This window comes from Pezoporus wallicus, unplaced genomic scaffold (assembly GCF_028554395.1).
Source record: "Pezoporus wallicus isolate ANWC-B61680 ecotype Strahan unplaced genomic scaffold, APGP_CSIRO_Pwel_v1 contig_6382, whole genome shotgun sequence".
NCBI lineage: Eukaryota > Metazoa > Chordata > Aves > Psittaciformes > Psittacidae > Pezoporus > Pezoporus wallicus.
This window is the reverse complement of record NW_026638015.1, coordinates 1,312,803-1,327,199: the sequence shown is the minus strand read 5'-3', so window position 1 is coordinate 1,327,199 and position 14,397 is coordinate 1,312,803. Positions and strand designations below refer to the sequence as shown.

At 36.1% G+C, this 14,397-nt stretch overlaps 1 protein-coding gene across 2 annotated transcripts in view; it reads right to left on the bottom strand.

The window, feature by feature from the left end:
- Positions 1 to 12,338: 12,338 nt before the first annotated feature.
- Positions 12,339 to 14,397, bottom strand: part of FUT8 (fucosyltransferase 8) — a 121,981-nt gene continuing 119,922 nt past the window's right edge. For both annotated transcript variants that reach the window (XM_057408893.1, XM_057408894.1), the window contains exon 11: positions 12,339 to 13,393. In XM_057408893.1, coding sequence (XP_057264876.1) covers positions 13,076 to 13,393 — 318 coding nt within the window. In that variant the 3' untranslated portion in view covers positions 12,339 to 13,075. The remainder of the gene's footprint in view (positions 13,394 to 14,397) is intronic.

Here is a 14,397-nt window from a genome sequence, read left to right as displayed (position 1 = left end):
TTAAAAAGTATTTTACATTAATCTTAGCTTTCAAGGCATTCTCAAATGAGGAACTAGCCAGCTCTTGAATGCAGAGTCAGCTTAATCATAATTTTTTTCAAGTGCATCTACAATTAGGACTTCAGTATCTTGTAGGTATGCATTATGAAGAGTTAAAACAAATGCAGGTTGAATTATGCTATGATGAGTTTCTCTTTACTATTGCTAGATCGCTGCTGTTATCCTCACTGGTGTGTTAAAGCTATCTGAAGTATGCCTAACTAAATTCCCCTGGAGTACAGGTAGCAGACCATTGAGATACTGACATACATGATGATCAGGACTCTCCTACAGCTTTACCATCTTCCAGCACTTCTGGACTAAGGCACAATTAAAGCAAAACTCAATTAATTTATAATTACCCTGCAATAATGATTATGTTTTCTTTTTCTCTGAACATCTGTCACGAAATGTTTTCATCTTCACTGAACATTAAACACCCTCTTCTCTGAGCTGTGATGCTGGGGGGAATCATTCTCCAACAGGGGGTTGATATGTACTGAAATGGGAATGAGAATCTGTGCCTTTAATTAACAAGGAAAAATGTAATACAAGAAAACATCTAACACCTCTTGGAAGCTGAAACTTAAGCATAAGTTCTCTTTCAAACTAAATGAGATGAGCCACTTGAAGCCATTTCAAAATAAGGACCGAGAACCAACGACAAGGTGTTTTTATCTGTTAGAAAGTACACTGTCATTAATTTCAGAATCCTTCCTCCTCTTTTTTAATTGGACAAGTTTCATTTTCTATGAAATCAGGATACAAATAGAACAGTTAAAATGCTTTCCGGGTGGTTTTTTTTGGTCATTATTCGAGATGTGCAATTCGGTCTAGATTTCCTATTCTCATTTCTAATATATAAATACTACCTCTTTTTTACAAGATAATATCAATTGTTTGGATTGGACATAGGTTAAATGCATATGACTAAGCTTAGATAACATTTAGTGTAATGAAAAAATTGTAAAACTATTAATGTCAATAAACGGCGACACACTATGAACTCAAACATGAGTTTCTCATGTTTCACATATTTTAAAGCTTGTATTACACACTGGCAGGTTGCACACTGAGTTAAGTCCTGCCTCTGCTCTAATCTAAATGGTGTCAAGGCAAAGGCAAACAGAGATCACCACCTGATGACATTTTTAGTAGTAACACTCAGGTCAGTTCCTATTAGCCTCAGTTCAGAATATTTATGCTCAAATTAGGCTCATTTCCCAGTCTTATCAGTGTCAATTTCTAGAGACCAATGTGGTTTCTGGAAGTAGGGAAATGAAGAGAGAACCACAGTATGCATAAATGATAATGCGGTTGAATAAATGATACTGGAAAAGTGGTGAATCAATTTGAATGCGAGAGAGACTGTGATAAATTCAGTCAAGAAATTAGCAAGCTGCAATAGATGGCTAATACCCTACCTGCAGCATACATAAAGAGAGGTTATGCATACTTCATGCCACAAATCTCAATCTATTTTAGGCATTTTATTCACTAAATATTAACAGCTTGCTTCAGCCATATTTACTCGGTCACCAGAGTGCTATGCACATTGCCTTTGTGCTTAAAGGCAGGGATGGTTAAGTGACTGACCCCTCTGTCTCCCTCCTGTTCCCGTATCTGCTTCCTGCACTTGAATCTATTTAACACTAGATTTTCACTTTAGACATCTTAACAACACATGCAAAAACCTAAGGCCCTCAATTAAACATACTGTTAAATTTCAACTACAATTTCAGATACCATATTGTCTAAGCCGAGTCTTCTAATAAAAGACTGTAATTCTAGCATGATGTATGCACAGGCTACTGATAAAACGACATGGAAAACAAATATGTGGGGTTTCTTCTCTAACCACAAGAATATAGGGATCTGTGCTGGATGTGAAGGGTTTCTGGTATAACAAGCAAAGGGCTGGCTGAGTTGCATTTAGTACATCTCCCGAGACCTGGATAAAGATTAAACTAATTTTTACCTCCAAGAAGTTAAATTCTCAGAGATAACTGCCCGAGTCTCACCAATATGCATTGCTGAATCCTGCTGAGCCAGAGAATGAATTCTGTGGCTTCTCTCAGTGATACGACTACATTGCATTAATAACTACAGCTAGTATCTAGCTGACACTGATGAAGACTAGATTCTGCAGTAGTACTACAATCACTGCAATTACTCTAAGCAACAACTGAAGCTAAACTTTATATCTAATCCAAAACCTTCAGCTCTGCAATTCAGGTCTCCTTAGGACCTCATAATAGCATTATTTCTAATTTAATGAAGAAGGAAATCCAGTATTGCTTTCAAGGAAATAAATGATCAGGCTCCAAGTTCTGGCCAGATCAAAAGATAAAGCTATAAGGATTTTGAAATCAAAAGGATCGGAGCTAAATGGTAATGAACATCCATCATTTACACTGCCAGCTGTACATCTAGAGCAGTCACCAATGTTTGTGAATAGCTAGACAATAAGGGAACAAATCCTAGAATGAGTGACTTAAGGTTTCTCAGAACAGCACTCAGTCTGCTTTAACAACAATCTCTCAAAATAAAAAGCCTAAAGATAAAGTAGACAAAATGATATATATTCTGGAACATTAATAAATAATCCTAAGTCAGTGACAGCTAAAAAAAGAAAAATGCCACTATGAATTTGAGAACTATGTATTTGGGGAAAAGCACTGCTAGTTATTCCATCTCTTAACCAACACTGCGAAGGAAAGAACTGACAGAAGACTGGTTTGCTGTTATTGCCCTAAACCCTTAAAAACAGCATCCAGAAGAGCTATTACAGTCCAAGAGTGTAGAGGTTGATGACCAAAAAATCCATGACAAAACAAACTGAACACTACAGTAAATATGCAAAACAACTATTGAGAGAAGAGCAGACGCACGACTCTCTCAATATTATATCCTTAACAATTAAATATTATGTACCCGCATGGCAGCTTATGTTTCCCAGATATATCATTACCGAGTGCATTCCACTGGGGCTGGGTATGCACTCCTGCACCTAAGGCTAGAGAATTGAGACCCTTTAGTTCATAAATACACTTGAGCAATTTATACACTGTGTGAAGAAAACGTTCTACTCTTACTTCTTTTTTTTTCCCCATTATAGACTATATGAGGTATAAAGAAATCAGAAAAAAAAAGGCTTGTTTCACTGCAAACAGATACAGATCAGTAGCTAAACGATACTACTGCTGAAAATAGGTATCACTCATCTAGAGAATTTCCATTTTTGATTCCTGGGAAAAAGTTTTCTGCACCTGCAAGCACGCTAGCTATACTGAACTTTAGTACTGACATGGTAATCTGATGATGCATGCATGCATCAATTCCAGAGCACTACTAAAAATGTATACAGAAGGGAAAAGCATTTGGAAATTTGGAAAACTCTTTGGTTTTGCTTATGTAGCATCCTGTCATTATATTCTCACATACAAACACAATCTTGACAAATGTTAGGAATTCTGAAAAGGCATATGATCAGAGTAATATAAAATTAATAGATCTTCATACAAGTAGTATTAACGAGAAAACGTGGATACAGAGTACTTTTTTGATGCTCAGTTCAAAAGCCAAATCTTCTCTAGACAGACTATAGAACAGAGACTTTCTCTGAACTATGAGCCTTTTTACCTAATAACTTATTCTTTTCACAATTTAAGTGATCTGGGGAGTCTTCCCAAAGCAATTCATTTGGGTGCTGGGTGGGACTCTACTATCCTTTGAATCTGTCTGAAATAGTAAAATGTAGTTTACATTCTTCATCATTCAGTCACTGAGTGTGTGTCCAAGCTGCAGACCTCAAACCTAAACTATATGGAAACATATTGTTAGTTGTAGCTTTTTTCTTTAATAATGAAAACATCCCAGCTGAAATGGACAATGATTTCACATATTATTTGTTAGCCATACTGCTATGCACCAGTGATACAATTTGCCTATCCTATAACTGAAATTAAAATTATTACCATGACATATCAACATATTACCTTACGCATAGACAGCTGTTTCTACACTTTCCAGATGGATACACTTAAAAGTTCTATCATTCAAGTTGTATATCACCCACTAGTGGTTATCTGAAAACCTCAAGGTGCGAAAATATTATGTACTATAACAGAACATCAAGGTAATTTTGAATTAAGATTAAAAATGCCTTGAGATAAAATTTCATATACTTAGATCATTAGGAAGTCTGTCTAATTCAGCAGTTGCAAATACTGTTGAGTCCTCACAGATAAGCATCAACTTAGATGAGCTAGTTAAAACAATAGGGGAAAACCAGGGGAAAAATATACAATCCTGTGTATTTCTTGCTCTGGCATTTGGAGTGATCTTTCATGCACTTCTGCTTTTATGTGTTTAATGGGATTTCTATTTTTTATTATGTTTGTACTAGGCTTAAATGATCCATGCTTTTGGAAAAGCTTTACTCCTTCTAGAAACCTCTTTGTTTATTTATTGTTTCAGGATTAAGAAGTTTGAACAATAACAAAATCTTTTTTTCTTCTGAGAAGTTAAAATTTAAATATATGTAATGTATGGAAGATCCATTTGATGAAAGAAACCCAAATGTTTAGATAATATAACTACATCTAATTTTCTATGGTTTTGTTGTGGGGTTTTTTTTGCACACATGCAGGTTTTTATAGAGATCTTTATGAACAGAGTGGAAGACTATTCAATGTGGAAGAGGGAGACAAGGGAGAAATCAGTCTGAAACAAAGAAATTAAGTTGGCACCAGTGGTAGGGAAGTTGCTGGAGAAAATATTGCATAAATGAAGAGATAAATGGACATTGCTGTGCCTTCTACCAGCAGAAAGCTTAGAAAACTCATTTACAACTGGTGTTCAAGCACAGCCAATACTATTATGACTCCAAGATAAACTCTAAAACAAAGTAAAGGTAGGTAAAACACTTAGTAAGAAAAGGTGTATCACATAAAATTAGCCCCAAATAGATTTTGTGACTTCCATACCTCTACTGTCAGAGGGTCAAACTCTTTCGGTCAGCAATAAAAGCCTGAAATACCTGCAAAGGCTTAAAGCTTACTTTCAACAACAAACTGCTGGCTACAGCCCAAAGTAGTAAACTACTTCCCACAGTAAAGAAGTTCAAATCTACTTTGTGGTTTTGTAGGCAAATTATAGGTATCTCAGAAATAAAACGTCAGACTCACATAAGCAAAGAACGGTATAATTTTCTTTTTTTTTTCAACCATTGTGTATAATTTTCCCAAAAGCAAATGCTTCAAGGGAAATTTTGAACAGAGACCAACATCAACTAAACACTGCACTGAGAAAATTCAGGCAATTTTACTGCAGAGGTAGTACAGCAGCACACCTGCATTAACAGGATGCATCTTGTTAGAAAGGAACAGCATGTCCTGGAACAGGTATCCATCCAGCATGAAACTGTGACAAAATAAGGTATGTCTGGTAAACCTGAAGGGGCAGCCCAGAAAGAAGAGTAGAAAAAGTCTGTGTCAATCACATCAACAGATAAAGCAAAGACTAGAACACCTTCATGTCAAGCCAACCATTACCTTGGTCATATCCTCATCTTCTAGAGGTTTCTTCAGGCTCTTCAATGGGTTTTATCCCTTCCTATCAGATACATAACTATGTCGTATGTGTCTGCCTCTCCATAACATGCTCCTGAAATGTCTTATCTTTAAATGAAAAAGAGCATGGGTAAGCTCTACTCAGATGAAACTCTGACAACAGCCTAGTCCAATAGTTCTTACTTACTCTCCTATGTTCAATTCTAAAAGCACAGAAGGACACGCATTCATGTTCACTGCCAAAATTCTTACTAATATGTACTAATCAGCAGTGGCACAGATATGAACCTGTATCAAGTCACATTGGAATAGATTTGGCATACATGAGGTCTGTTACTAAGTCCCAAGAGAAGAAATGTGAGTAAAGTACACAAGGTAATTTCTTAAATGTCTGTGCTGTTTCAGAAACAAACATACAAATAGACTATCAAAAACAAAGGTCATCAGCATGTAGGAATGAACTAATACTTTCTGAATCCAACTTCCAGTATTTGGGCATGGGTTTGGATTTTAGTGTTTGGGGATTTAAGAATTTATTTTCATATGTACATGCTGGCAAATAAGGAATATGCAAAATTAATGCAACACAGATAGAAGCAAACACTACAAAATCATACTGAATTTAGCATTATAGATTAAATGTTTTACCCATTTTATGAGCACTATTATTATTTATACTACTGTTCTATCTAAGGATCCTACTGAGTGACAAGAATCCCACCTTGACAAGAGTGGTGGAAACCAAAGAACTGGAGGTTCCTGGATCATAAATATTATGATCTACACATTGGACAAAATGAAGGAACAACATACTTGGAAACATGAGCTAACGTAAGTATAATAAAGAGTAGTCGTAACATATCAGCACCCTAGAGAAACAGATGTTGAGGAGGCAGATATATCCTATCACATATTAATATTTAGAAAGCATTTTCTGTTGTATATAAACAAGGGACAAAATTGAGCAACCAAATCCATCAATTGTAAAACCATTATGTGCAGGTTCCTCAGTGCTGGCCTCTGTATAATCTCTAGTGACACACAGGTTAAAGAAGTGGCTAAGCCAGCCTAACCAGATTTGTTTATTGTGGCTGAGTAACTGAAGTTAAGTCATAAGCTAAAATCATTTTAAGAAACGTTAGTGCACAATGAATTCCACCTAAGCCAAGAAGAAACACTGTCAGCCCAATCCTGCAAATCTGAACTTAACTCCTTGTGTATAACAATTTTATTCTCAAGTTAAAACAAATGTTATAGATGTTACAAAATGACCACAGGTTTAAAATTATAAACTCATCATGGTTTATTCTCCAGCGAAAAGCTGAAATAGTGAAGCATACTCCCATCAATTAGTGAATTGCTTTCCAGAGTCTTGGCTGGACATAACAGATTCTCAATACCTTCTCATTGACAAAGGAGGAAGATTTCCTGGTTTTCAGCCTCCTTCCATTCTTCCAGATTGCTACCGTTTAGAAACACATCAACAAATATACTCAGCTTCTTCCAGAGACAGGTCTTCTGTAGACAACCAATTTGGACAGCAATCTCTACATTCAGTGGATCCCCAGAGCTCAGAGGTAACATTCTTGTGGCTCTACTTGTGGCGGAGTAATTGAGAATTGTACAGCTGTATTAACCAAAAAGGCTTGCCAAAGAGAGCAGGAATACTAAAACCAAGCTAAACCAAAGGATTCTATGACTGAAGGGAAGAAAATGACCTGCATCTTACAGTACTGTAAAATAACTGCATTCAGGTTGTGCCCCTATTGCTTGCATATTAAGCTGCAGGCATTAGTCTGTAAGAGCTAGCCAGAAATGGATAGGGAATGCTAGGAGAACAGGTTGCACCTGGTCAAGGAGATTGCCAGTGTGAGCTGTAAATCTTATTAGATAAAGAACTTCTACATCTTGTAAGCCTCCTAAATACTTATTAGGCACATCTGATTATAGTGTTTTCTCTTTGAATCCTTGACTATAGCAGTAAGAGAAAAATACAAAAATGCATTTACAAAAACTAACATGCAAGAAATACAATTTCACATGTTATGGAAAATCGAATATGGACACTTGTCTCTTGGACTCCTGGTCAAGTAATGACCACTAGCCACTAGGCAAGGAAACACACTAAGCAGGAGGTTCATACAGCCATGGTAGATCAGGCTCAGTTGTGAATAAGCAGTGGGGCTAATGGAAGAGACGCATCAAAATGCCATAGTCTTCAGGAAACCTAGATAATTTGGTACAAACAATTGGCATGCCTTGGGATTAATCTAAAATTGCTTGCAGTGGCAACAGGATTCTGCTGACAAGTAACTTGAGTCGAAGGAAACAAGCATACAAAATAAAAGGTGGCTCCACTGAATAGCAATCATCACTGGCATTGGTAGGTATTTGTACATAGTACCAAAAGGGGTAAAGACCAGCAAACACATCAATGGAAGGGAGTCTCAGATGCCTTGTAGTAACACTGGAAGACCTCTGTCCTATGTATTCTGAAATAACCTTGTACACTGTGAGTGCAACCAGTGAGTGACACAGGCACTAGCAATTGTTGTTTACAGGCTTAAAAGTTTTATACTATCTTCTTATTTTATCATGTATTGCCACATTTAATGCTTTTTTGGAAATGAATAGGATACTATGAAGTCTAACTGAACCAGTTTGTGGTTGATATTAATGCATAACTTTCTTTGCTTCGGTCTTGCTCACAATAATCTTGCAGGTACATATAGGGGCCTCTGACAAAAGTGTGTGGACTACAATTAGAATTCTAGTGGTGCCTTATGGACATAAATTTTTTGTGAGTTTTAAATGCAGTTTAATTCAACATGAATTAAAACATGAACCAAATTTGAGCCCTCTGACAGCCTGCTCCCAAGCCACCCAAATATGAATGAAATTTCAACATAACAACCACCAATCATCAGAATATGACCAGCATGATGTTTGTACACATGACTCTGACTGGTATTAAGCATAATCAAAAGACAGGTAGCAAATTTTAAGTATTTCTAGCAAAGAGCAGAATGATTTTGTGGCACAGGTCCTTAACACAGCATGGAACGGGTCTTTTTGTGGCTTTATAAACCGATACACATCTTATCATCAGATCCTCTCCCTCCTACCTCCCAAACTAAGCAAATGATTTTTACCTAGATTCTTCAGACACTTGAGAGATTACATTGCAAACAAACTTATGACCTGGAAAAAGAAAAGTTCTATTCATTGATTTGAATTGAAATAATCTAAATCACAGAATCACAGAATGGTTGGGGTTGGAAAGGACCTTAAGATCATCAAGTTCCAACCCCCCTGCCATGGGCAGGGACACCTCACACTAAACCATGTCACCCAAGGCTCTGTCCAACCTGGTCTTGAACACTGCCAGGGATGGAGCATTCACAACTTCCCTGGGCAACCCATTCCAGTGCCTCACCACCCTCACAGTAAAGAACTTACTCCTTATATCCAATCTAAAAGTAAAAATGGTAGGTTCTGCTCCACTGGCATGAAGGAAAATCTCCATCCCCTTATCAAGAATTTGTATTGAACATTTTATATGCTGTTATGTTCCCATTTCAGATCACAAGACACTTACAATTGCATACCAAAGAAACATAAAACCCATTATGAAGCAAACTTTCACCTTGTATCTTTCCATAAGAAAGGTATCATCCACTCTCTTTTCTGAAAAATTGGTTAAAGAGAGAAATCTTTCTGGTAACTGCAACTGTAGAATTCAGTGGCAGAAGGGGTAGACTAAAGACATCTCTGAAGGTAAATGTTTTAAAATAAAGCATCATGGTTCATGTATAAATCCATCATACTCTGCAGTTCACAGAGACAGTATGTTGGCAAAGGAAGCTTGGGAATCCCACGCATCTGACCATAGGCTGCACTGAAAATCAAGGGCAGAACTCAGGTGGGTGTGCTTGTAGTGGTAGCAACAACTTGTCGCCATGACCCCAGTCTCCAGATGCACCAATGTCACAGAATACCAGTTAACTGAACTACTCAGAATAAATTTCTTAGCCCAGCTGGTAAGATGCAAGTTGAATATTCAGTTTCCAGAGACTACAATGACCCGGCAAGTAAATTATTACAGAGAACGCAACAATGATAATGTAAAATAGCAAAGAAGGAATGAGTACTGATCATATTCCTTTCTATGAACATGCACACTCACACACACACACAAATGCGTCTTAAAGATGAAAGATTTAATTAAACAGTCACTTGTTTAAAAGAGTATGAGGGCTTTGCTTTATGGATGACAGACATGGGTTGGTACGAGGCAAAAATTACATGACTGGATTGTTGCAGAGCTACAAGGTGAAGAGAAGGTGGAAGATGCATACTTGCTTGTTTGCAAACATTCCGGCTAGTATCTTGAGTTCAACTTTCAAAAGATTCAGCTTTCTTTCAGGTATTTAAGAAAACAATTTTATTTCCTGTTATTTCACTTTTCTGTGAGCTACAATAAAAATCTGGGGGTCTCACTTTCATTCACCCATGAGTCCTTCCATACTACCTGGATACCACTGTAACTCAGAATAAAGTCTCTAATATTCACTTTGTTTGATATAAAATAAATTCAGTTTTAATGTCCCAAGGTCCCAGGATTCCAAAACATGAACAGCTGGTAGTCTTAAAGGAGACAAATCTCTAGTAACATATGCATCTTGCAAGCAACCTATTGCTAGGTGTCTTCCCCAGCATTATAAGCAATAGAGAATCATACCTCCCAGGGGAATAAGGTCATAGCATCTACATTAGTACATTTCTTAATTATTAACAATAATTTTATCATTTCATATCATTTAATGATCATTTCCTCAAAACCGATGAGCTAATTATTCATTAGGTACTTAAAATATATAAGGAGGCACATGTACGTTGTCAATATTTAGTCAGATAGAATCTGTTGAGAAATTGCAATGTTATATACTTATGTCCTCTGTAACATCAGGGTTTTCTCTCGTTAATACCTCAGAAGATCTTCTCTTGCCTTTGGGATCATCTTAGATGTTCTGTTATTTGTCTTCTTTAGTGATATTTTCAGTTGAGTTACCTGACTATGGAGGAATTTTCATACATTTGAATTAATGTGAATTTCTGCTTCACACTCTAAGAAATGAACTGGAAACTCTGAAGCTATAAGTAAAGAGCTTCAAAAATAAAACATTTTCAAAATCTATAAATATCAAATAGAAAATGCAGTATTTGTGGAGTAATAATTGAATTACTTTTCCCAAAGATAAAATGCATTGATCTCATCATTGAGGGAGAAATATTTGTGGGTTTGGAGGTTTTTTTTTCCAAGTTGAAAAGGAAAGTAGCAATAGCTACTTTCAAATTTAAGTAAAAATAAGTTATAATATAGCCTACGTTTGTGCCTCTGAAATACCACAAGCTTGGCTGCATTAATGGAAAACTTATCAGAATTACTTAGACAGGAATCTAGCATTGAACAGCTTCCTTAGTACCTCCAAAATACAGAAACACCACTTAAATCTAGATATCTTTTGTCACAAAAATTCATTGTATTTAGCATTTCTCAGCCACTCATTTACCTTTATCCTTCAATCCATCTTTAAATCTCATTTGATATCTATACTCATTTTTACTGACATGTCTATTTAATACTACTAACAGGCAACTTGTTTTCCACAGACATTTTCAACTTACTCTTTTTTAAGACAAAAAAATCATTTTTTGTTGAGGAACACATAACTGAAAGGGATCTAGCAGATTAGTCGTGCAAGTAATGTCAGAGAGAATGACTTTGTTAATTCCTTTACATACCAATGAAGTTCCATCTTACCACTATTTCAATTGGAAAACTTTTGTTAAACTTCACACCAAAAGCGTTTTCCTTTTACTTTGAGGTCTAGAATTTATTCATGGTCAAGTGCATCCATTCATCATGTCAACACTGTCCTTGGCCTATTCATAAATATAATTAAATAGCCTTTTAAATTTTGCTTTGTTAAGGTCAAGCAGCCATGCTTTTTAAATTGTTACTCATGTGGTATTTTCTCAGTGTCTGAATAGTAAACATCTTCTTCACTTCCAGTATTCCAGATTGGATTGCACTAGATCCTGTATAACACTATTAACATCCTTTCTGTTTGGAAATTATCTCTTGATATCTTGTACATTTTTTAATATATATATATATATATACACACACCCCCCCCAAATCTACAAATCTGTTTGTAAAATTGTTTTGCAAATGATCTCTTTTCTTAATGGAGAGCAGACTAGCAACATATTTCAAAACACTAAGTACTAACAGTTTTATGTCATGCATAAAAATTTATCCTTGTGTATATTTTCTTGGAATCTACTTTTTCAGGTAAATTGTTAGGGTTTTTTTGTTTTTAGAGCACTCTAGATTGACAGGTTCTATAAATGGGATAACCCGAAATATTTTACTTAGAAGTAACTACATTCAATGCCAAAATGATGAACGGCCATCTATAATAATACCCTAAAAACATGTTTTCAGAAGAGAAACACAGAAGGTAAAAAGAACAGTGCTGGACAATAAATGCAAGAAATTGAGCGAGTGAAGTCATCCTGCTGAAACCCACCATCCACAGAATGGAGGAGCACTGTGCCACTGAGCAGTTGCTGCACTACCTAATGAGTGTGTAAAAACTCAGTGAAACTCCAGCTACTTTTTCCTTTGTGGGTTGCGTGGTTTGTTGTCCTTTCCTCCCCCCGCCCCAATAAAACCCAATGTCCAGAAACATTACCAGTACTAAAGAATCTGTTCATGGCATTGTTTCACAAAGTTCCTAACAGACAGTGATTATTTTATTGTTGGATGTATTCTTTATTTTATTAATGATGAGAAGTAATCAATGGAATGCTAAAAAGAAACCTGTAAAAGAAATCTAGTCTGAAATCGGAATCTGTTGTTTGAAGCAAGTTCAGTGGTCATGGTAACACCAGTTGAAGATTGACTCTTACCCATTGTGAAATAGCCATGGCTCTTCTAAAAAGGTCACAATTTTTTCAAATATAGGCACCATGTTTTAAATTTTGTACATACAAAATATGTTCATGTCACTCAAATTACACAATGTGGCAGTGTTGTAAGTCTGAACATTATTGTCAATTAATGGCAGAGAAAAAGAGCCCAAAGCTCATGTAAGACTAATGACTGGGACGAATCTTGAAAAGAGACAAAAAGTATAAAACAACAGTTTCCCTGTTGTATGTGGGTTTGTGTGTGCATGTGTGAGAGTGCATGTAACAAAAACTGTTTAAGAGTAAGTTCAGATAACAGCCCATCCATTTGTTCTCAGCTTCTTATCCAGTTTCATTGCTAAAAGCTTTGATTTTAACTGCATGTTAAAATGCAAATTCAAATCCCATAGAAACCATTAGTTAGTGTGTTGACTGGTTCAAACCAATCAAAATTGAGAATTACTGCTGATGATCTTCCTTTCCATCTACTTGTCAGCTTCTGGGTATGTAGGATACTTGACTGTCTCAATTTTCTCCTTAACTTTGTATGATGGGTACAGGCCTGTTCTTCCTAATTTCCGATTGATGCCTTTTGAATAACCATCCCAGTGGTTTCCAGCTACTCCAATTACATCTCCAGGTTCCATAGGAATTTCATCTGCAGTTCTTGGATGGTGAGCATAAATAGCAATCTGGTTGTGGGCATTCTGTCCCCCAAAGTAGTAGATATCATCCAAAGAATGGAAATACGCTGAAGCATCTGGATGCAATGTCTGCATAATTTCATAGGCAACTCGACAAACCTTAGGAAATAAAAACGAAGGAGAAGTCATAAATATTGTTTGTGCCTGCAACATACCACAGGAGTCAGAAACCAATGTGTAACAAATTTCACAAGACAATCAAGGTTTGGAATGTCCAGATTAAAAACCAAAACCAAAACTGAACAAAACAAACATAGGAAAAGGCACAAACGCTCCAAAACACAACTAAAAAAACCCAACCAAGCAACAAAAATAACCCAACAAAACACCCAACCCCCTGCATATTTCTAACAAGAAGCACAACATTTTGCAGCAGCATTTTAATGAGTACTCTGGTGATCAGATTCGGTAGATAAATAAAGCAGCTAAATAAAAAGATAAATAATTAGAACAGCCCACTTTCATGAAGATTTGAAACATCTATATCAACACTTGCCACCCTGCTTTTTAAAATTAATGATATGAAGCAAATCAAATGTAGAAGCAAATTTGTTTTCCTTTTCTACTACTAATAAAAACTGTATTTTACTTCCCTTTAAACCTTTAGAACTTATATTTTCATAATTTATTCTGCAATAATGAGGCTTTGCGTTTACTTTTCTAAGGAAAGCTCCAATTTTCACAATCGAGCAGTTCTAGAAATCCGAGGCTTTAAAATGCTGTTAATATTAGAACTCTTGCAGAATTATGACTGCTGGCAACTTGGAAGACACCTAAGTGAAACTGAATTCCAGCAGGATAATAACAATGTTGGTGAGAAGAAAGATGCATTTTGAAATGTCATTGTATAGCATTCTATAAAAGGAATTTTCTTCAGACTGAAAAACAGGTCCCCACATCAGAATCGTGTTATCTCTCAGAAATGCTAGAAACACAAAAGGCTGCCACTGTATTAAACAAAGCTCTTTTCAGCAACTGGCTAAAAAGCTCTTCTCTGTCAGGTGTCTGATTTGAACACTGTGACCTTTCTGGCTTCTAATCTACATTACTGAATCGTTCTCTGATTTTAAGTAAACTTGACAGAGCTTGATAAACTAACAATA